This window comes from Colletes gigas, unplaced genomic scaffold (assembly GCF_013123115.1).
Source record: "Colletes gigas isolate AHSC1104 unplaced genomic scaffold, ASM1312311v1 Colletes_gigas_Sc00092, whole genome shotgun sequence".
NCBI classification, from domain to species: domain Eukaryota; kingdom Metazoa; phylum Arthropoda; class Insecta; order Hymenoptera; family Colletidae; genus Colletes; species Colletes gigas.
Genome location: NW_025106719.1, coordinates 18,150 through 41,668, shown reverse-complemented (window position 1 = coordinate 41,668; position 23,519 = coordinate 18,150). Strand labels below are relative to the sequence as shown.

At 31.6% G+C, this 23,519-nt stretch overlaps 1 protein-coding gene across 2 annotated transcripts in view; it reads left to right on the top strand.

The window, feature by feature from the left end:
• Positions 1–23,223, top strand: part of LOC122404017 (gamma-aminobutyric acid receptor subunit beta-like) — a 71,378-nt gene extending 48,155 nt beyond the window's left edge. For both annotated transcript variants that reach the window (XM_043407866.1, XM_043407867.1), the window contains exons 3-4: positions 13,195–13,421; positions 22,606–23,223. In XM_043407866.1, the coding sequence (XP_043263801.1) occupies positions 13,195–13,421; positions 22,606–22,714 (336 nt within the window). In that variant the 3' untranslated portion in view covers positions 22,715–23,223. The remainder of the gene's footprint in view (positions 1–13,194; positions 13,422–22,605) is intronic.
• The last annotated feature ends 296 nt before the right edge of the window (positions 23,224–23,519 follow it).

The following is a 23,519-nucleotide window of genomic DNA, read 5'->3' as shown; positions in this document are numbered from 1 at the left end:
TTTTTTTATAATCTACGAAAGTTGATGTATACGTGAAATATACAGGGTGTTCGACCACCCCTAGGAAATATTTGAATCGGAGATTCTACAGGCCAAAATAGGACGAAAATCAAGAATACCAATTTGTTGATGGAGGCTTTCTTAAAAAGTTATTAACGTTTAAAGTTCCGCCCGTACTGAATTTTTTTCTAGAAAGTGGGTAGGATTTCGGGGGTTGGCCTATTCACCAAAAATTATTGCAATTGACCCCCGCAACCGAAAATAATTTTTTTAGAACGATTCAAAATATTTTTTTTCGCCGAAGGCACCTAAGTACCTCTACCCCCTTGTCGTTTTTTCTTAAAAATTTGTTTTTCATTTCTAATAAATTTGTTTGACGCTGCACGGAAAAGTTGTCTAATATATTTTTTTGTAGGTATCCATGGGTTCTACATCAGAAAAAAATTTTAATGAAATATATTCACTATTGTAGGGGTTATGGCTCTTTAAAAATTGGACTATATTTATGAGGTTTTTGTTAGTTTCCGGGGTGAAAGATCAACTTTTCGAATATTTTTGGAATTTCCCCATAGTCTTCACCAAAATACGCGATGTGTGGATTTTGAAACATTAAAGTCGTCCAATACGTTCAAGAGTTATGATGTTTCAAAAATTCACATGAAATTTCGGGAAACCATTTCAGGCCTCAGATTATATTTTCGGTAAGGAATTCTTTTTTCGAAAGTGGGTAGAATTTCGGGGGTTTGTCTGTTAACCAAAAATGCTTGTAATTGACCCCTGTAACTAAATATAATTTTTTTAGTATGTTATAATTTTATTTAATTTCGTCTAAAAATTTCAGTACCTACTCGAATTTTTTTCTCGAAAGTGGGTAGGATTTCAGGGGTATGTGTATTCACAAAAAATGATTGTAATTGAGCCCCGCAATTAAAAATAAATTTTTCAGAATGATTTGAAATTTTTTAATATCTCTAATTAAGCCTCAGTTAAGAAATTGATATTCTTATTTTTCGTCTTATTTTGGGCTCTAGAATCTCACATCCAAATTTTTCCCAGGGGTAGCAGAACACCTTATATTTAGGCCCCGCCTTGCAAAGGAGGAGTCAACATTCTGTTCAATAGAACCCATATTCCATTCACGATTCATACTTTTACAATCTCAATTGTACCTAAAGTTATGCAATGATCTACTTAAAAATGCCTCGAAAATTGAAGTCACAATCTTCGATCTTAAAATAATCTATAATAAAATAAGCAGCCATCGATACCTTATGTAAATATTATCCATCTATCATTTCTTAATATAATTATGGTGGAGAAAATACACAAATTTATTAAAGCATCCACGTACAAAGCCTCTTAAATAAAAACCAAACTGCTCGTTAGAGGTTATTCGATAATAAAAATTTCACCAAGACGAACGTTGTAAGAGACATATGCTGTAGAAAAACAGCTGTTACTAAAATTCACCAAGGAACTTTCAGATCGCGCTGCATATTGTTGCCACTGTTGCCAAATTCGAAGTTCGATTAGACATAAGTATTTACAGTTAGATTTAAGATCGTTAGTCCGCTATACACGTAGATAGTGCATGTAGCTTGATAGCGTCTCGTAGCATGGTTGCATGTACTAGTCTTGGCTAAGTAGTCGTGGTATATGTATGGAATATATATAATCACCATATACACGGTCCATGCACCTTACCGCTTTCGCGTGTACACACGAAAAACCCTCGCGTCGCGGGAGCCCCTTTACTGAGATCGATCACGTCGACAAGGATCCGGCGCGAGTGAACCGTGCACCAAAGCGATACGGCTCGGTTCAAGCTGTGTAATTTCCAGTTGTATCGAATTATCTCGTGAAACTACAAACTGTCGTCGAGATTTCAGCTCTGAGACGCAACACATACAGGCTGAGTAGTACTAACACTAGAATCGCAAATATGTTCTATGAATTTGACGATGCGAGAACAAGTTCGAGGATCGGAATGTTTCCCATTAAATTTTGTATCAATTAATCTATTAATCTATTATGGAAACGGTACGATGGGATTTAATTACATTTTTGACAAATTAGGAAGTACATGTATTTAAAACTGTCGTTGAAAAAGAGTCTGTTTTGATCAAAACATGATCGAACATTTTAAATGTTCGACTTTGATTTTAATGTGATTTTATGGAATGATAGTAGAGCGATCCTTTTTGGTGTACGCAAAATATTGGAAGTAGATACTCAATATTTTTTTAAATATATATAATTAAATTGGAACAATTATAAGTTCTGTATAGTCCCATCTATTCACAGGATGTCTCGTAAAATATAATATTAATTCAGTTTGTAAGTTTTTGTGTATATTATGAAGTAGATTGAATTGTTTGTTTCACTATAGTAATTAAGCGTCATTCGGCTCTGGTGAAAACAATTCTCTTAATTACTATAGTATTGCAACATCAATATATTGAGCTGTTCATAATCTCGCGGCAATAAGCACGCGGCCAAAGTGTCGATACCTATAATAAGGTTGAAGATCGTGTGGGAATTCCTGTGGCTTTTGTTCGAGTCGAGTCGTTTGTTCGAGCCGCAGGGTCAGCATCGCATACTGTAATTTATTTAACTATGTAATATCTAAAGAATAATTAAAGTGGTTGTGTTTAATATTTAAATATTGTCTATATATAATTATTTAATCTGTTCCTATGCAAGGGGACCTGATATTATTCAACACAATAAACTCCGATTTGGTACATATTTTCTTTCAATACAGAAATACACCAAAATTTATGAACTGAATTTTAATTATCTTAGTGTCGTTAGTGACGTTACAAAGTAACGAGAACGTCAGAGAACCATTAAATAGTTCTGTTTTTCACACTAAAATTTTAGAACAGTCAACGTGTTGAACTGATCTACAGTGAATCCTCTATAAGTGTCGCATTACACTATATAGGGACACTTGCAGAAGATTCAGTATGTGATTATAGTATATGAACGTTATTAGACCCTGATGAAGGCCATTCTCCTAATTGCTAGAGTATTGTAACATCAATAAACTCCTACTTGGTTTTCTTTCAATACAGAAATACACAAAAACTTATGAACTCAATTAATATTACTTTTTATGAGACATTTTGTAAGTAGATGGGGTTATACTAACTTATAATTGTCCCACTTCAATTATTTATCTCTTAAAAAATATTGAGTATTTACACCTAATATTTTACATACAGCAATGATCACTCTAATATCATTCTGCAAAAGCACATTAAAGTCGAAGTCAGACAGTTTGTGTCCTTGCAAGAGCTCTTTACACAAGATTAGCCAAAACTTGTTGTATATCTGAGAACATATGATTCTTTGTGTAAAAATGAATCAATTATATGAAATAAAATGTTTCATTCAAAGTGGTAGTTTTCAAGAAAATGAATTTCGAACATTCGTCGGGTATGTAATTGATGGAGTACGACTCGAGTAACGCGTCTGATCATTACGTACTATAGCAATGCTTGGATAAGTGAACAGTAGTCACCCCTACTGCTGAGAGGGGATTCCTGTTGACACACTCAGAAGCTCAATGTCGAGTGGAACGCGTAGTATAACCTGATCTGGGCTCGAATACCGGTGAGACAGTACATATAAGACAAAGGATAATATTAAGGACTTTCCAGGAAAATAACTAAAATGTGTTGCTCTAAAAGAAAGAGGTTATAATTTACACATGATGTATATACAATATTTACAGATATGCAAAATGGTTTATTAATTACCTAAAAGAAAAAGAAACGACAATTAAAGTCTATTCTCTCAATTACTCGTAGACCTATTATTTTATTTATCGCTAATTATTTATTACTTTAATCCTTGTACATGTGCTCTCTTATCTCATCTCTCTATATTTTTTATCCCCATCGTTGAGCATCGATATACATATATCGATTAGAGGGCGCGCTGAGCTAATAAAGCGCGGCTAATTTGAATTAAAGAAAGTATTCTTTCTTTACATACATACATAGTACACAATGCAAAGATGAAACATTTTTATTTTTGGTTTTTGTTTTTTAATGAAACTTTTACCAATGTATTTGTGAGGATTTTCCGATTAAAATAAGCCCAAACACGATGTAATTTGTGTTTAACCTACTTCTAATAGTGTATAAGATCGTGTTAAATACGATTAAATGTACACTCATTAAATACACAAATATGATCCAAGTTATATCGTGTTTCGTCTTATTTTAATCAAAAAAACCTTATAAATGTATTCGTAAAGACCCCATTAGCAAAAAATAAGAAATAAATAAGTTTCACATTGTGTTATTCTTATTTATCATTCGTTTACTGTCCTTTTCTACGTTCGGCAGAATACAAAGCCGAACAATGTAGCTCGGCTTTTGCGTCTTTCTGGGAACTGAAAATTAACCAAGCTTTTATAACTGCAAGACTTCATTCCCGCGTTTCTCGCGATTATCCAAGTTTTGCTGTATTTCTACTTATTTTTGAATTTTTAAACATTGCCGTTGACACGGTATTATCCGTTTCGGTTGAATATAAAATCAATAACAGATAATACCATATCACAATTAAATGTTTAGAAATATCAATACAGATAGAAATAATGACTAATGATTGGATACAATCATCGAGTCGTACTTAAACACACACGGTCCGACGAAATTTTCAAATCGAATTTCTCGAAAACAAAATCTTGTATGGAAAAATTGTATTTCACACTTTCGATCTATGTTTCTATGAACTTTTATTTCCCTTATATGTTGAAGATTATGACTTGGATAAAAGGTAGATTTCTATTGAAATACTTGCTTATTTTCATGGAATATTCACGTTCCAAAACCTGTTCCGTATCATCAAGATAAAGAAAACCATGAAAATATTTGCAACGTCTACGTAGCCTATCAGCCTGTATAAACATATGCCAACAATTTAACTATTGTTGAACAATCCGTTCTGTAAAACTGTGATCTTTTGAATCTTTGTAATTTTTAAACGGAAGGTAAATCTGAATGAGCTTTTACGGCGCGATCGATATTATTCAAGTTTGATAAATGAACTTTTAATAGCGTCTTCGTTAGCTCATGAAACATTAAGCGCGTTTAAATGCAGTCACGTGTAATTATGTCTCTCTAATTATATAATAATCAAGAATCTCTCTCTTCAACCGTTTCGTACAAAATCGCGTTCATTCACTCGTAAAATTTCCATTCACCTGAACACGAGTAACTTGGAATCATTTATTATCGTTGAAAGTCACTTGATTTTTAGCGATTTTCAAGCTGTCATCGAATCGTAACCGTTGAAATCGTGACGAATCATTCTGCATAAAAAATTATACGCGTAAAATTCTGCGCGTCCAAAGTGTTTAAAGATCGATTCGTTTAAATTTGAAAATATCTCGACGACACGATTCCGTACTGTAAACCTGCCTTGAAAGTCTTGAAGTTTCAAAAGTTTCACGATATCTCTGAAATAAACAATGCTGCATGTAAAAGTTCAGCGACAGACTGGCGCCTGGGACGCTTTGTCGAAAGAGATTGTAAGCGGTCAAATTAGTCTTGACAGGGTTCACAGCGTGATCACGAACGAAACGTTGAAGGGCGTCTCGATAGGGTTACGTGTGTGTCCAAGTGGCCGATTTCGTTGGTTACGATAACCACGACACGTTGAACAGCCACGTAGACGGCGACAATATCGGTCGACAAGGGTTTTAAGGTACCTGTCGATGTCCACGATCTCAGTTTTGCATTTCCTTTCCTATTACCGACCGCTCGAGCCCCTATCTTATCCGATCGCGTCGCTCTGCGTTTCGTTTCCCACCCCCGTTACGTATCGTTGTTCCCTCGACCGTTTTAATCTCGCGACAGTCTCGCGTATAACGATCTTCCTCTCTATCTATCTCTCTCTCTCCCTCTCTATTTCTCGAGGCCCCCGTGGAAGGACGCCGACATCTCCTTCCGCCTCGAGCATCCCTCTCGCCGGAGAGAGAATGAGACACGTCGGAAGAACGAGGAACAACGTAAACGACCATGAGCGTTCCCTGAAACCAAAGAATCACGTTTAAAACGAATCTTTTAACCGATGCGTTTAAAATGTGTGTGATTGATCTAGGAGAATCGTGTCGACAATGTTGAGGATATTAAAAAATATTACGGGTAAAAGTTGAAGGATTCGAGAAGGATATTTTCTATTTATATAATTGAAGATATTTTGGGCGTTTCAAGACCACTACTATTTATTTCAAATACGAAATTAAGCATCGTGTTAGTAATAAGTTCGATAATTATTTTTAGAATTCCTGTTCAATTATTATTTAATTGAGAATTTTATAAAAATATACATTTTAAGGGAGACTACATTTTTGTAAAAATATTCTGTTATTTTACGTATTCTCCTAACTTTGGACAAACTTTAGAATAGCGACAAAACGACAAAACACTGATCCAATTTCATTTTCTAATCAATATGTCGTGACGTTCACTGACTCAAAGTCTATTAGAAAGACTTGTTCAAAATTGGTGTGAAAATGATACTGATCAAATTCCAGAAATGAGCCTTTTTTAGAAAACTGATCCAAATTTATGTTTTAATCAATGTATCGTGACGTTCACTGACTCAAAGTCTATTAGAAAGACTTGTTCAAAATTGTTGTGAAAATGATACTGATCGAATTCCAGAAATGAGCCTTTTTAGAAAAGAATTATGATCGCAATTTGGGATGTCAAAATAGCTAAAAACAGATTATTTTTATTAATCATATGATAGTAATGATATTAGTTCCACTTTAACAATAATACACAAAAAAACATTATTTTGGAAAAACTATCTCCATCAGTTCTATGCCAATAAAAAATAATTTTGTTTACTGCATGTTCTAAGAATAGAACCTAAAGTTAAGGCTTGTATTCATGATTTTTTTTGTTAATGTTTTTAATTTCTTGTGATGCTAAACAAAGATTGTGTATTTTAGTTTCATTTTAATGTATTGCTCAATGATTAGTATTTTTGTTATTCCATAATAAAAATCATTTATTTGTTATTCGTAATATTTCTGTTAATATAAAACAATAATGAAAACGTTGCTACCTTTTATTTTCAATAATTTATTTTACGATGTTATAGATTAAATTGATTTTATGAAACACACAAATTAAATTATATTTTAACTTAAATTTAAAAATTAATTAGTAGGAATGGAAGAGCCGAGACTGGCCCACTCAAATTCAATTAATTTTTTACAAAGTTGAATTATATTTATTGATATTCGAATATTTGAAAAATTTCTCTCATCATTTTATTTAATACTACTCAAATATTTTATTGGCAAAAATAAATTTAAAAATATGCCTTTATTTGTATATACAGTAATTATATTTTATACTTTTGTATACAAACTCGTGCGCGTAAAAATATAAATTTATTCCGCACCACGAATATTTGATAAACGATGATCATTTATATTAGTATAGTTTTATATACATATATTGTGTTAACGCCAATTTCCATTGTAAAGTCACAAATCTGATCGTTTTTTCGTATGTACATGTGTAAATACTTGTAGTTGATGGAAAAAGAATATTTTTTTATTACATCGTTACGAGATCTTAGGTCGGAATCAATGTTCTAAAAATACTGTAGAATAATTCTATAACCATCGAATAAAATTTTTAATTTGTCTGTGGAAGTAGACATTACACGATTAACAGAGTGATGTACACTTTAAAAATATAATCCGTAAAATACATGTCAAAATTTCATTTTTGTCGACAATAAGTCTACGATACATTAAACTATCTTTTTAACTATCCGAAGATAATCAATAAAAATGGCAAAATAAATTATATGACTATAATATTTCTTAAAAACAATTTCTGTCAAAAAAGGAATTTACAAAAGTGTTACCTATTAATTTACACCATTTTTACTTCAAAGGTTGAACACGGATAATTATTATACATATTTGTTAACTTACGATTAATTTGTATTACTTAATAGTTTAGATTATAAATTTGATTAAATATGTGTTTCCAACTATGCATAGGATAACGTTTATTGTTTGAAAAATTATAGAACAAAATTATATTACTCAGATTTAGGATCATGTTTTTACATTCACTTTTGACAATCAAATATTTAAGTAGTAATAATAAATTAAAAGTAAATAACAAATAGAAAAGTTTTATACAAAATTAAATCAATTACTTAGTGGTGATAAGAAAAGCAATAAAGTCATGTTGGAAATGTTTCTCATTCCCATGTTGGCAAACATGCGCATGTTGGAGGTATTTCTTTTTACCTCGTTGGCAGGCGTGCGCGCCGTCTTTTGTTTTAGTATAGTATAACACTGGGCAGTACCAGTACTTACGATGTATGCAACAATACGTGCTATATGCATTAAACGTAACCTAAAATATATGTGTCGTTTATTGTCCATTTTCTATAACCTCTGCTACAAGTCACTTCAATAATTATGACAAAAATTGTCTTCCATCCTAACGACATCTGACTACGTTTTTACTAAAAATATTATATCAACAATGATGTATTGATCCACCCACATGAATCGGACAAATTTCCATTTACTTCCAGTTTTATAAAAGTCATTCATGGAATAAATTTTCATTTGTTTCTACCAAACTTATTTACCGTTAAATTTTCGTTTGTTTCAATGTTTATAATATTCATACGCCATCAAATTTTTATTTTTTGTCGAGTTTTACAATATTCATTTGTCATAAAATTTTCACTTATTTTGAGTTTTGAAAAATGCATTGAAGTGAATAATTGCACAAGGAAATGAATTTGTGAAACAATTACGTATTTGAATTGTTCATGAACACTTTAGATAGAATTTATACTGCAAAATTATACAAACGACACACAAAGGCTTTCAAAAAGTTATAACAACAATTTTTATCACTATTTAAATTATTTATATAAATATTGTATAAGAATCCAAATGAACTGATTCCTTAATCTAATACATGGATTAATGCAAAGAAATTGTAATGAAGATTTTCAAATATTCGAAATGCCTCCAAGAATGAAGTCAGTGTTATTACTTACAATTAATCTAACCATAAAGTTTATAACAAGTACAGTGGGCTATTGTAAAAAATAAAAATAGAAAACATTGTGAACTTTAACTAATGGGAGTTTAACTACACAGTTAATGATGAAAGAAAAATAATAAAATAATTCTAAATAACCACTTTTTGCACTGATGCATACAAATATGATCTCCAAGGCTATTTCAGAAGTTTCTTTTGTCAGGACATCGTCAAACTATACAAATTTATTTAAAAATTTTCACCATAAACATTAATTCTATTCGCAGTTTATAATCAAAAATTAAAAAGGAATAATTACAGACAGTATTTTTAATGGTGAGACTAGTTCTACTTTTAATTTCAAATTTTTTAATTTCAAATTTAATTTTTTTTTAAATTTAAAATAAAAAGCCACGTATCCAATGAATCGGTACAAGTTATTTTCATGTGTACCAACCAAGTGTACAATATTAAATGAAATATATTGTTAATAGACAAAAGTTATCAAAGTGTCTACAAAATAAACAAATATTTTATTGGTACATGTTCTTTGAAGGGAAATAAATGTCTCATTGCGTATATATGATGATTTATATGAAAGTTTTCAAACCTAACACATCCTGTTGAAATAAATAATTATAAATATACAAGTTTGGTGGGTTCCATATTTTTAACATCATATTCCTGCCTAAATAAAGTAAATTAAACATAATAGTTTCGATTCTCATACAAGGTTAAATTATGTTCATGATACCTACTTTTATTCCGCTTAAAGAAACATATGTAAATAATAAATGCATTTATTTTGATATTTTTAATATGTTAAAAGTTGAAAAATGTTCTTAGCCAAATAATGTACATTCAGGTTTATAAATAAAAAAACTGTTGTATCTTGTACAGGACTCACAGAGAGGTCAAAATGTAAATTTTAATCAAAATTGTTTGTATCAACTCATCAAATTAGATATCTTATATTTTATCCAAATCTTGACTAAAAAAAGACTAAGATTTAATAGACTTTAACTTTAAAATATTTTTTGTCAAAACTACCTATCGTACTTTTTTCTTATTTAGACCTATAAAATATATTGACTGAGTTTGACCATTAAAACCTGAGACACCCTGAATACTTATCAAATTTAACCTCCATACTCGCACCAGAAAAAGCAAAACAAAGTACAACTTTTTTGTTTACAGTAGTCCCATATACTCATAACAGAACATATCTACCGATTATTATGAAAGTGAAATAAGTCATACGTATATTTGCCGTTTCGAGATATTTAAACATTTGCGTTTGACCATATTGAAAAATATTTTTTGTTAAAGAGTATACCTGTGTAAGTAGGTGAAAAATGCCCTTAAATCAAATTGAACTTGTGGTATACTAGTTGATAGCTCTCCACAAGGTAACAATTATGTACTACCAAGTTTCAACTCTCTATCTTTCCTAAAGTGGTAGAAATAGGGTGAAACGTGATATTCAGTTTATTTGTTCTAACTTTTGTTCTAACATATGGAAAATTATGTTAACAGTCAGAGATATTTTAGGTATGTGGATGCATATTACAAAATTTTTTCAGATTTTTCGGCTGCATTTTTAATATATTGAAAAGTTTAAAATTATTAATTTTTGTATTGAATTTATGGAGAGATTACTTTTATATTTTCTCAGGTGAAACATTTTCCCATGATTATTATTTCAAAATTTTTTCAGATTTTTTAAAGTGGTGCAACATTATATAAAAAATTAAAAACCGATATTTTTTCTCTTTTCGCGCAGAGAAGTTGTTTCTGGAATTGATGTACATATTTTTTTGTTAAACGAATATTTCATGCCGCTTGAAATATGTATATTTCTCAAATAAATACATGAATTTTATCCTGGGACGACTTATTCATCAGGATGTTGTTTGGGGCGAAAGTATGCATGGTTTCTTCAATCTTCGTTGCTGTCGTCATTAATAACGGGATTTACTTGCTCGACGTCAAAAAGTTTGGTTAATAGTTCTGCAGGTTTTAGAATTTGTGACAAATATCGTGCAAACTTCGGAAAAATATTTCACAAATAAAAATAACAAAGAAAAATGTTACGTAAGCATAAGCTTGTCAATGTTTTATTTAAAATTAATAGGAAGAAACACGCTCTTTCTTTTCAAAAGTATTTGGGAGTCATCTATCTTCGTGATTTGTATGTCCATATACATTTTTGAAATCACCAATCGAATAAAATTCAGTTACTAATATATACATATACAGGGTGTCCCGTAAATAGTGTAAGAACCGGAAATGGGGGGTTATTATTTAAAGATGTATAAAATGTTCGTTTAACAAAAAAATATGTACATCAATTACACAAGCAACTTCTATGCGCGAAAAGAGACAAACCAGCGATTTCTAATTTTTCATACAATATTGCACCACTTAAAAAAATCAGAAAAAATTTTGTAATAATAATCATGGAAAAATGTTTCATCTGAGAAAATATAAAAGTAGTCCCTCCATAATTTCAATAAAAAAAATTAATATTTTTGGACTTCAAAATTTTTTAAGAATCATATTTGCAGTCATAAAATTTAAAAGAATTTTCTAATATGTATCTCAACATCTAAAAGAATAGTACTAAATTCCATATGTTAAAACAAAAGTTATAACAAATATACTGGATAACACGTTTTACTCTATTTCTACCTCTACACTAAAGATAGGGGGTTGGAACTTGGTAGAAATTGTTACCTTATAGAGAGCTGCTAATTACTATACCACAAGTTCAATTTGGTTTACGAGCATTTTTCATCTACTTCCTCGATTTCCGCAATGCAATATGTATCAACAATTGAATGTTTTACTAATGTGAAATTTATCCAAGTTAATTAAATTTCATGAATAATTTGTTCAAAAGTGTGTTTGGAATAGTCGAATGACTTATGTCACTTTTAGAATTAATAATATATTCTACTCGATAACTTATGATTACACAAAAATTTTAAATTCCATTAAGAAAACAAAAAAAATAAATTTATTTTTAGAATTGTATTATTAATTTTATGATTACAACTTTATAAGTATTATTTTAATGAATATTTACTCATTTTCTGCTTTAAGTACAAAGTTTTTGTATTGCACACTTGAATAACTTTAAAATATTCGTAATGAATTGGCGAAAGATCTAAAGCATGAAGTTCCTCTTCACAATCCATTGAGGTTTCACGAAACATTTTATATGGAGCTATTTTTTATGAATCGTATCCAGTATATTTTTATCATTTTTCTATTAATTTATAATATTTTTCAGGTACACAGAGATAGTTATGACAATGTTATTTCTGTCGTCACGCATAGGGAAAAAGTAACTTACACCACTATCGAGTAAACATAAAGATGCAACAGATAATAATGAATATCACAACTTTATTTTATTTTTTATTTCACGGCAAGTTGTTAAGAATTCTTTCACAATAGTTGATACGACATAACACTAAATAAAAATCTCAATTTTGTTGGTTCCACAAATTAAAGCATTTTCGTAACATGAAAATATTAGGAAATTAGCAAGTGCATCGAAATTCTTCAATTTATACCCAAAACAGTTTTAAGTGTCGCGAATAATTTCAGCGGTATTTACGAAGGTCGAACAAGATAGAACACCCTGCATAAAGCAATCGTGTAGCCGTTTTAAATCAGACGAATATTCGAGACCCGAACCCGGTGTATTTGCAGATAAACCGCGCATTTTGAGCGTGCCATGTATCAAATAAATCAGGGAGTTTAATCGATGCAAATCTATTTATTCGTATAAACCAGGATGAGAGCATCGGATAGGCGGTCCCCGTTATCCAGCCACGATATCGGTTTGCATTTGCTTTCTTCCTCACGTACCAACGGAATTTCGTTATTTTTAACGAATGCATTGTTGCGTAATGCTGTTAGTTTACGTGTCACGTTTCACTGTCCGTACGGCTCGCGGGAGCTATTGTAACATTTAGATCATTGTGTCGGTTGAAAACGAAACACGGTCCGCGCGCGAACTCTATGGTATTCCCGCTGGTGTTTTACGTTTTTCCACGTTGTTCTTGCGCGTGATTCGCGACCCGACGATTCACAATCTAATAAAACGCCTCGTGTCTCGTATCAGGACTTTACGCTGGATTTTTACTTTCGACAATTCTGGACGGACCCGAGGCTCGCGTTCAAGAAACGGCCGAGCGTCGAAACGCTGAGCGTCGGCTCGGAGTTTATCAAGAACATCTGGGTGCCCGACACCTTCTTCGTCAACGAGAAGCAGTCATACTTTCACATCGCTACCACCAGCAACGAGTTCATTCGTATTCATCACTCAGGAAGCATCACGCGTAGTATACGGTGAGTCATAACCATTACCTAATTAATTATAAACACTTTCTAGTAAACGAAACTACCTGATATTGCTTGCTTTCGTTTTATATTGAATGTAACTCACAACATTTGTCTATTAACTGTACAAGATGTTCGACGTCTATACGGAAAAATTTTAATGGGAGATTCTAAGGACCAAAATAAGACGAAAATCAATAATATTAATTTATTAATTGAGGCATCGTTAGAAAGTTATTAACGTTTAAATTTCCGCCTGTAGAACTATAATCTCGGTGCATGATACGTCGCGACAGATCGGTCCTAGTGGCTCTCACTCACAAAACTGTAAGGCTGTCGTAAACTTTAAACGTTAATAACTTTTTAACGAAGCTTCAATTAACAAATTAGTATTCTTGATTTTTGTCTTATTTTGGCCTCTAGAATCTCCCATTAAAATTTGTCCGTATAGACGTCGAACACCCTGTATATTATATACCTTTAACACTAAAACTACGAACAATTATAGTGTACTTATTTGTACCAAAGAAATTAAAACGATAGATATGCGAAGAAATGTATAATGTAATGGGTATGAGTGTTTATTCATTCTCTTATAGAAAATTACAGTAAATTTTTAATAATCTAGTCGATTAAATTTTTTATAATTTTTATTAGGAATTATCAATGAGTCACTTTGACTGCTTTGGTATTTTAGTCTAGAATTTCATTTATTTCGATCTTTTTGGGGATTTTTTTACAAAAAAAAATATAAGTTTCTTAATTTCGACATTTTGTTTACACATTTATTTATGTTTCATGAATGTTTACAGTTTTTCTCGAGTGAAATTAACTGAATTATATGTCATTGAAGAAGGTTTCTTTATAAAAAAAACTGTCCTACTGGCTGACACGATTCCGATTATTCTGTTTCTCTTAAACGAAAAAATCAAAAGTATTCTTGATTAGTATGATTATGATTATGGTGTGAATCAAAATGAAAAAAGTAGTGAAAATGTAGAAAGTATCGGTACTTTGAATTTCAAATATTGATTTTCTAGATTGTTTTCATCTTTAACGAGCTAAAAAGACAATAAGGAAAATTCCTTTTTATAATTGTGATTCACACCAAACTCACAATCGTACTAATCAAGACGCCTTTTGATTTTTTCATTCCAGATAAACAAAACATCTAATCGCAATCGTGTCAGCTAGTAGGACACCTTTTTTTAAAGGAACCTCTTGCAACTACATATAATTCAATCAGTTTTGATTATTTTCACTTAAAAAAAATTGTAAACATGCGTAAAACATATATAAATATGTAAACAAAATGTCGAAATTAAGAAACTTTTTGTGAAAAGAATTTCTAGAAAGACCAAAGAAATGAAACTCTATACTAGAATACCCCCTTAATAGCTTTTGTGTTTTTCTTTTAGATTATTGTGAAGTTTTCCATTCTGTGCTAATAATAAAGGGCATAGTCGATAACTTTGGAGTTACAGATTAATAAAAATGAACATTTCCAACAGATTTTACTGTATGAATTTAATCATAATTCTAAAGTAGCTTTCTAAAACATTTTTGGCATCTATGAAGAAGGTTATGTCGGTAATAAAGCAGCACATGAATGGTTGTTACGATTCCAACAGGGTCGTTTTGCCATAAATGATTGAATAAATTCTTTATAGTAGTACTTGATATAGTATTTTATTTAAAGGAAAGTATTATTTAAAGGAAAGTATTATATTTATGTCATATGTAGTATAAAGTGTTTTATCTATTTAATTTATAATCAGCATATAAAATATGTTTATTTTAATGAACTAAAGAGTAAAATATCTGTATTTTTCTTACCTGAAGCATAAAATTAAGTACTACATTTTTCACTGATTATGAGAGTACGTACTCGTTATACGCTAATAGTACGTAACGGAAAATAAATAAATTTAGTTTGTAAATATTACTTTTTGTGCTATTTCTTTTCACAATTTATTTTCGAATTCAGAACTCTTTTTTTGGCATGTATTAATAAAACAAAGTATTTTATTTCATTTTATGGTTTAGTTTATGAGCTCTAAAAATAAAAATATTTTATTCTCAGTAATATTGTTTCTTATTTAAAATATTATTTAATTTCAATTCTAAAATATTTATTATTTAAAATAGTATTTGTAATGTTTTTCCATTACGTGAACTCATTTAAACTCTAAGTATTAACAATGAAATAACAAACTGAGACAAAAAACAATCAAACATATAACTAACAAATATAATAATTATTGCCTATATTTCATCAGAATCTAGTTTGACGTTGTCTAAATGTTTGAATACAGAATATTTAATATAGAACAACCGTAGTATAGAAACAATATGCATCAAGGAAAAAACTCACAATTTAATAATAAAATAAAAAAATTCTTAACAAATGTTGAGGATATTTGAATCTAACATTTAACGATTCATAATTTTTAGTTATATTTTCCTACATTTTTTATCTTAGTTACCAATAAAAACGTTAGAGCAAATATAGTTAATGAAAATCAGGCGTCAGAGCTTGAGATTTATATTAAAGAAAAGAAATAAATTGTTATGTGACAATACCACTTTGCATCGTCCATTAAAGCTGATATCTCGAATTTGGAATTGTTTACTTCAGATTTGATATCAACGACCTCGTAAACCTTTCATTACCAAGTTTCAAGAAGATCTGATAAAATCTTGACTTTTCGCCAAGAATTACCACTTGCCAGACCACTGTGCATCGGCGACAGACACGTTAGTAAATCGAACCACGAAGGAGAATTTTCGAGTAGTGGACTAGATTTTCTCAAGCGAGGTTTCTACCCAAGTTCGACATACCTTACTGCCAAGGAGCAACCAAGACACTCGAGGGAGCAATTGTATCAGCCACAACTATTCTCAGCATCGGTCGACACCACTTTCATCTCTTTTTTCCTCCGCCCCACCTGTACCATTCCCCTATATCTATCTATGTATAAACTCTAACTCTAACCACCTTCGAGTGTTTTGCTATTAACTCTATTATATTCTGATAACACTGTTCTACAAATTCAATTTTTTTTTCGGTTTTTCAATACCCACTAGGTGATTCTTGTAGAGCTTTGTACCCTAAACACGAATCTGAAAATGGAATTGCTGTATCACCCTCAGTTTTCGAAAAACACGAGTTTTTGTGAAAACGTATAATTTTGGGCAAAAGCAAGGTATTACGCGAAAATTAAAAACATCAGAGAGTTCCAATTAATCTTAAAAGATAGAGGAGAGATTCCTGAATATACTAACATCGATAGTTATAATATTTTGTACTTTTGAACGGTTGTAAATGATCGCCAAAGTTTGAAAAAGTGTCGAAGTACATACTTTATACACAATACGTTTACATATTTACGAAAAGTTCTTTACCTGACACGAAATCTATACACAGGATCTGATTCTGCAGACATTTCTGAAGAAGAAACTGTCCAACAGAAGTGTAAAAGCTGTTCTCAATTGCCACAGGTCGAGAAAATGTGTATTTGCAACGCGTGCACGACGTTTTTACCGCCACGCGGCCATCGCTTGCTTATTTCGGCGCGGCAGTGCCGTAGCTACCTACAAGCGAAACTGGTATACATAATGGTGCAATAGGATATGCACTCTGTATATAGTATGTTTGATTTTTTTTTGTAACTTTTATTGCTTAATATATTTGTATACTCTAGGATACTAATCACTGAATTATATTTTCAAAATCCATGTAAACTTGTCAATGGAATCACTCGAACATGTACGCTTTTCTAAGAAAGATCTGGAGTAAATCCTTGCTATTCACACTTCGCTCTTAGGAATATTATTCCTATTCTGTGAGGCAACCTAACAATAAAATGTTGTTTATTTTTTTACGGCTTTATATTTAAAAAACCATTCATATATATACAATGAACATCGAAATTGTTTAGAAATGGGAATGATCGAGAAATGTTTTGTACAAATCCACAAACAGATTAAAAAATAAAAAATGATAAACATATACAGGAATTAGGAGCCTAATATATTATCGGTGTCGCATCCATTATGCGTAGCTACGGCACTGCCGCGCCGAGATAAGCGAGCGATGGCCACGTGGCGGTAAAACGTCGTGCACGCGTTGCAAATACACATTTTCTCGACCTGTGGCAATTGAGAACAGCTTTTACACTTCTGTTGGACAGTTTCTTCTTCAGAAATGTCTGCAGAATCAGATCCTGTGTATAGATTTCGTGTCAGGTAAAGAACTTTTCGTAAATATGTAAACGTATTGTGTATAAAGTATGTACTTCGACACTTTTTCAAACTTTGGCGATCATTTACAACCGTTCAAAAGTACAAAATATTATAACTATCGATGTTAGTATATTCAGGAATCTCTCCTCTATCTTTTAAGATTAATTGGAACTCTCTGATGTTTTTAATTTTCGCGTAATACCTTGCTTTTGCCCAAAATTATACGTTTTCACAAAAACTCGTGTTTTTCGAAAACTGAGGGTGATACAGCAATTCCATTTTCAGATTCGTGTTTAGGGTACAAAGCTCTACAAGAATCACCTAGTGGGTATTGAAAAACAAAATTCGTGTTGAACAGTGTAATCCATGCATTTCTTGTCTTTATATCACCTATTCTTTTAAATTGTTGTGTTCCCCCCCTTTCTTTTCTTTATGTTACATATACTTTCGGATCTGGAACGTCAAAGTTGATAAAAATTAATCAAAGCTAATTACAACACGAAGAACGTTAACGGAAATCAATGGAAATCTGGTATTAGTATGCATAACAAAATTCCCTTCTGTTGAATTAAAACCTGAGTTGAACAAATTTTATTCACGAATAAAAAATATCAGATTCGTTTCTAAATTAATTTCCGTTTATGTGCCTACTGTAAATGTATGTATAAATTAGAATTCATTAAAGGATTTTTTCAATTAATATCTTAGCGAATGAAGTTGCAAACAAAAAGTTAATGCACGAGTGAAACTAAAATATTTATTCGTTATTCGTGAATAAAATTTGCTCAATTCTGAATGAAACTATTGATTAATCGAGTTAAAATAACGTATACGATTTATTTATTTATTTAAACAGACAGTAACTCTCTTATTACAAACATCATAATAATATAAAATAGGAAACATATGTATATGATTAAAGTTACGTATTAAAAATAGAAGATTGTAACTTAAGAGAATTAACTATGAATGAAACGAATAGTGGACGTTGACATTATTGCATGGTTAAGCACTGTTAAGAAGCGATAGGGTCATGGATAGATCGAAGAATTTAAAAAATCAACAGAATTACAAGGATTATTAACATATTTACACAATCTAGTTATAGGTTTAAAATGACATTTGAAATATATTAATGAGTAATTTCACTTTATTTCTTGACAATTTTTACTGTTCTGCAAAAATCTGTGATGAAGTTTAGTCTGAAATTTGATATAACATGAAAATAATTTTCAAGAACTACAAAGAATTACTCATTAGGGCTAATACAGATTTTTAGAACACTTTTTTACTCAGAATTTAGTATTCTTCCATAATTTGGTATAAAAAGTATAGTATTTCATTTAAAAAAACAAAGTTGACTACACAAATTGCATAGATCACCCTATACAGGGTGTTCGGCTACCCCTGGGAAAAATTTTAATGGGAGATTCTAGAGTCCAAAATAAGACGAAAAACAAGAATACCAGTTTGTTGATTGAGGCTTCATTAAAAAGTTATTAAAAAATTAAATTAAAAAATTTCAATTTATTCTGGAAAAATTATTTTCAGTTGCGGGGGTCAATTACAATCATTTTTGGTGAATAGACATACCCTCGAATTCATATCCACTTTCGAGAAAAAAGTTCAGTAAGTAGACAAATTATTCGTAGAAATTAAAAAATTTCAAATCATTGTAAAAAAATTATTTTCGGTTGTAGGGGTCAATTACAATCATTGTTGGCGAATATACATACCCCTGGATTCCTACGCACTTCCGAGAAAAAAATTCAAGCATGTGCCGAAATTTTCGGCGAAATTAAAAAATTTCAAATCATTCTAAAAAAATTATTTTTGGCTGCTGGGGTTCATTACAATCATTTTTCGTCAATAAACATACCCTCGAAATCCTATCCATTTTCGAGAAAATGATTCTTTACCGAAACTGTAATGTATTGTTAATGGGATAGCAATAGGAGATGCACTGTGGTCGAAAGTATATGCATAGATAACAATAATGTAAGAAAAGTTCGGTATCAGGATCTGGATAGCGGTCGGGCGTTTTAAATAAAATCGACACGAGTTGCTTTCTAAAACTGTAGCGTATCTCTGCTCACGGCAAAAGCCAATACAGTTCTGTACCCTGACAGAAAACCAGGGTCGTGAGGGCACCATTGACAGTACGGTCCTTCTTTGTCTAAACATTCTGGCCGATCCTCCTTTAAGAGGGGGAGGCGCGCTAAGGAGAAGCACATGGCCTGCTTCAGGCGTTCCTTGATTTCTACGTTTCTAACAATAACTAACAAGGGGAGGTCATACCCTGTCAACCTGGGATTTCAACCAAATTTGGCAGAGTTGTTGGGGCTGATGTCCAAACGCAATCTGTAAAATACTAGACGTTTATGGCCAGCCATTTTGTTAAAAAATGGCCTTAAAGTTTAAAATGTCGAAGTTGTCGGATCGACGTTTTTTTTTTTTAAATTGTAGGTCTCGAAGAGGGGAACACAAAAGTCCAATACATTTTTGCCGTAACATCAATAGTTTAAACAAAAATTTGAGTTTTTGTGACGGGATAAATGCATATGTACCGTGTAGTTGGAGCTTATTTTCAGTAGTCATGGTGGCCGTAGAGTTAGTGTCGAGGAATTCGGGTCGGAAGACTGGGGTTCGTGTCCCCGGAACTAGAACATTTTGTTTTTTTTCTTTTTTTCGCTTATTTTTGAATTTTTATTTATTTTTAATTTTAATTTTTAATATCATGGAAAAAGATGGCTGTTACAAATAAATAAAATACTATTATGGTTATAAATGTTTATTTTCACACATACTTACAAACATATTCTCATATATATTTACATCTCACGTATAAATAAATACAAAAATTAGATATTTATTTCATACGGGTTTCGCAATGCATTGTATGATTTTTATCATAAAAACAGGAAAAACATAATGGTTTCATACACCAAGCGCATGTTATAAATGCTTGTTCTGTACGGCATTTTTTATTTCTTAGGTCGTGTGGAAAACATACTTGATTCACGTTACAAAAGATTTCTTTTTTATGATTCGGAGGGATGAGTTTAGACGCATACCATGCATATTTAATCATGTCGGTAAAAATTGGAGCAGATAATTGATAATGGATTATGGAATGTAATTTTATTATATCCTGTCTATTGGTTAATTCTCTGTTTTCGTGGATTAATGTTAGGGCGTTTTGGAGTCTTGAAAGAAAGTTCTTAACCTGTCTAAAAAAATACACGTCACACGGTTGGCAAATGGGTGTACATTTTGGTGGTATCACTTTTAACGTGCAGGTAGCCATATTTTTATCTTCCGGATCATAAAAGATCCTGTCATATAATGCTGGATTTGTTTGCCCACCCCACGAATCGATGACTAATAAGAATTTATTTGCTTTTACGTAAGGTTTTAATATATTTTCCAATAATAATTGATAGGTATCAGATTGCAATTTCCCTGACTTTGTGCAAGTGACATGTACATTGCCTAATTCCTCTTCTTGTTTTCGAACATCTACTGCTACCCGTGGTCCAAAAAATGCTGTACAGAACAAGCATTTATAACATGCGCTTGGTGTATGAAACCATTATGTTTTTCCTGTTTTTATGATAAAAATCATACAATGCATTGCGAAACCCGTATGAAATAAATATCTAATTTTTGTATTTATTTATACGTGAGATGTAAATATATATGAGAATATGTTTGTAAGTATGTGTGAAAATAAACATTTATAACCATAATAGTATTTTATTTATTTGTAACAGCCATCTTTTTCCATGATATTAAAAATTAAAATTAAATATAAATAAAAATTCAAAAATAAGCGAAAAAAAGAAAAAAAACAAAATGTTCTAGTTCCGGGGACACGAACCCCAGTCTTCCGACCCGAATTCCTCGACGCTAACTCCACGGCTATCATGACTGCTGAAAATACGCTCCAACTATACGGTACATATGCATTTATCCCGTCACAAAAACTCAAATTTTTGTTTAAACTATTGATGTTACGGCAAAAATGTATTGGACTTTTGTGTTCCCCTCTTCGAGACCTACAATTTAAAAAAAAAAAACGTCGATCCGACAACTTCGAAATTTTAAACTTTAAGGCCATTTTTTAACAAAATGGCTGGCCATAAACGTCTAGTATTTTACAGATTGCGTTTGGACATCAGCCCCAACAACTCTGCCAAATTTGGTTGAAATCCCAGGTTGACAGGGTATGACCTCCCCTTGTAAGAGAAAACTTTATTATAGAAGGCGAAATACATAATGTTCTGCAACAGTTGTGTCTGGACGCGAACTCGCGACGATCTGAGGAACGCACGGCACGGTGCTCGTCTAAAGAACGGTTCGATTAACAATCGGCGATCGCGTTAACCGAAAAGGGCGATTGCACGCCGTGTGCAAACCACGCCGTGTGCAACGCTGAACCGTTAACGGATTCCGTCTCGTAATATACCACGAACGGTTTCCTGTGACAACATAATGTCTGACCAAAACTTATTCTACTGAAATTTTAAGCGTATCTTTAAAACTCTTGAACGGATTGGAGGATTTTAATGATTCAAAATTCAAACAATGCGTATTAACGGAGCTCTAGAGCCCCAGAAAAATGGGCCCAATAAATACATTGATTGTAAGGTCTACTCGCAGATTGCCATTCTACAGGTAGAAATTTAAATGTTAATAACTTTTTAACGAAGGTTCCATCAACAAATTAGTATTCTCAATTGTCGTCTTATTTTGGCCTCTAGAGTCTCTCATTAAAATTTTTCCCAGTGGTGGCCGAACACCCTGTATAGTCGATGGACAAATATTGTGAGTTGCGTACAATAGAAAATGAGAACTGCACAAACTTGTGGATCAACCTAGTAATTAAAAAATGAATTGACTAAATTATACAGTAACACTTTAAAATCAATTTTTACTTTTGTTACAGTTTAACGATCACAGCATCGTGTCCAATGAATCTGCAATACTTTCCGATGGACCGACAGCTCTGCAATATCGAGATCGAGAGCTGTAAGTACGCACGTGCGCGTCTATAAATGCATACATACGAACAAGAGACAATCTGAGAAAATTTGACATCCTCGCCTCTGTCCACAGTCACACAGACACACTACATTACGTACATAGAAACATACGATCCGTTATTCGTCATTGTGCATCAACAATGCCGATTTTGGAAACGGTAATCGATTTTTAAGATCGGACAAAACACCGATAATTTTGTCAAAAAAATTCTGCCAAATTTCATTCACACTACAAATGTTCCGACGGAGATTTTACGAACATTTGGAAGGATGAGTCTAAAAGTCGACACTCTACAGAATATTTTCTTTTAATAGGCACATTTTAATAAATAATTAAGATTTGTAATGCAAGAATTTTTTAATTTAAATGTTTTGCAAGAAAGTATCGTGATTGATTACGATAAACCTCTGCTTCATTCCCGTGATTCCAAATTTTTTTCAACTTCCGTTTTAAATAACGGTAAACATACGATATTATTTTACAAGTAATAAGTCTCAATTTCAAATTATATAAATAATACTACTAATTTAATACAGCTATTAAAACCTATTTTGATACTTTTACCTTTGAACGTATGTTTAACTTTACGACAATGTATGTGTACATAATGTTAATTTTTACAGTCAGTATAATAATGCATATTATAATAATTAAAGAAATACACAAAGAATCCTCCTTTTATCTTTTGCCTATCCCTTCTTCTTTTTGACATTTTGCTTTATATGAATAGATTTGTTTCTACTAGGTAAAAATTAATATAATTTACATATATACCGTTGTAAAGTTATATACAGGGTGTCCCGTAAATAGTGTAAG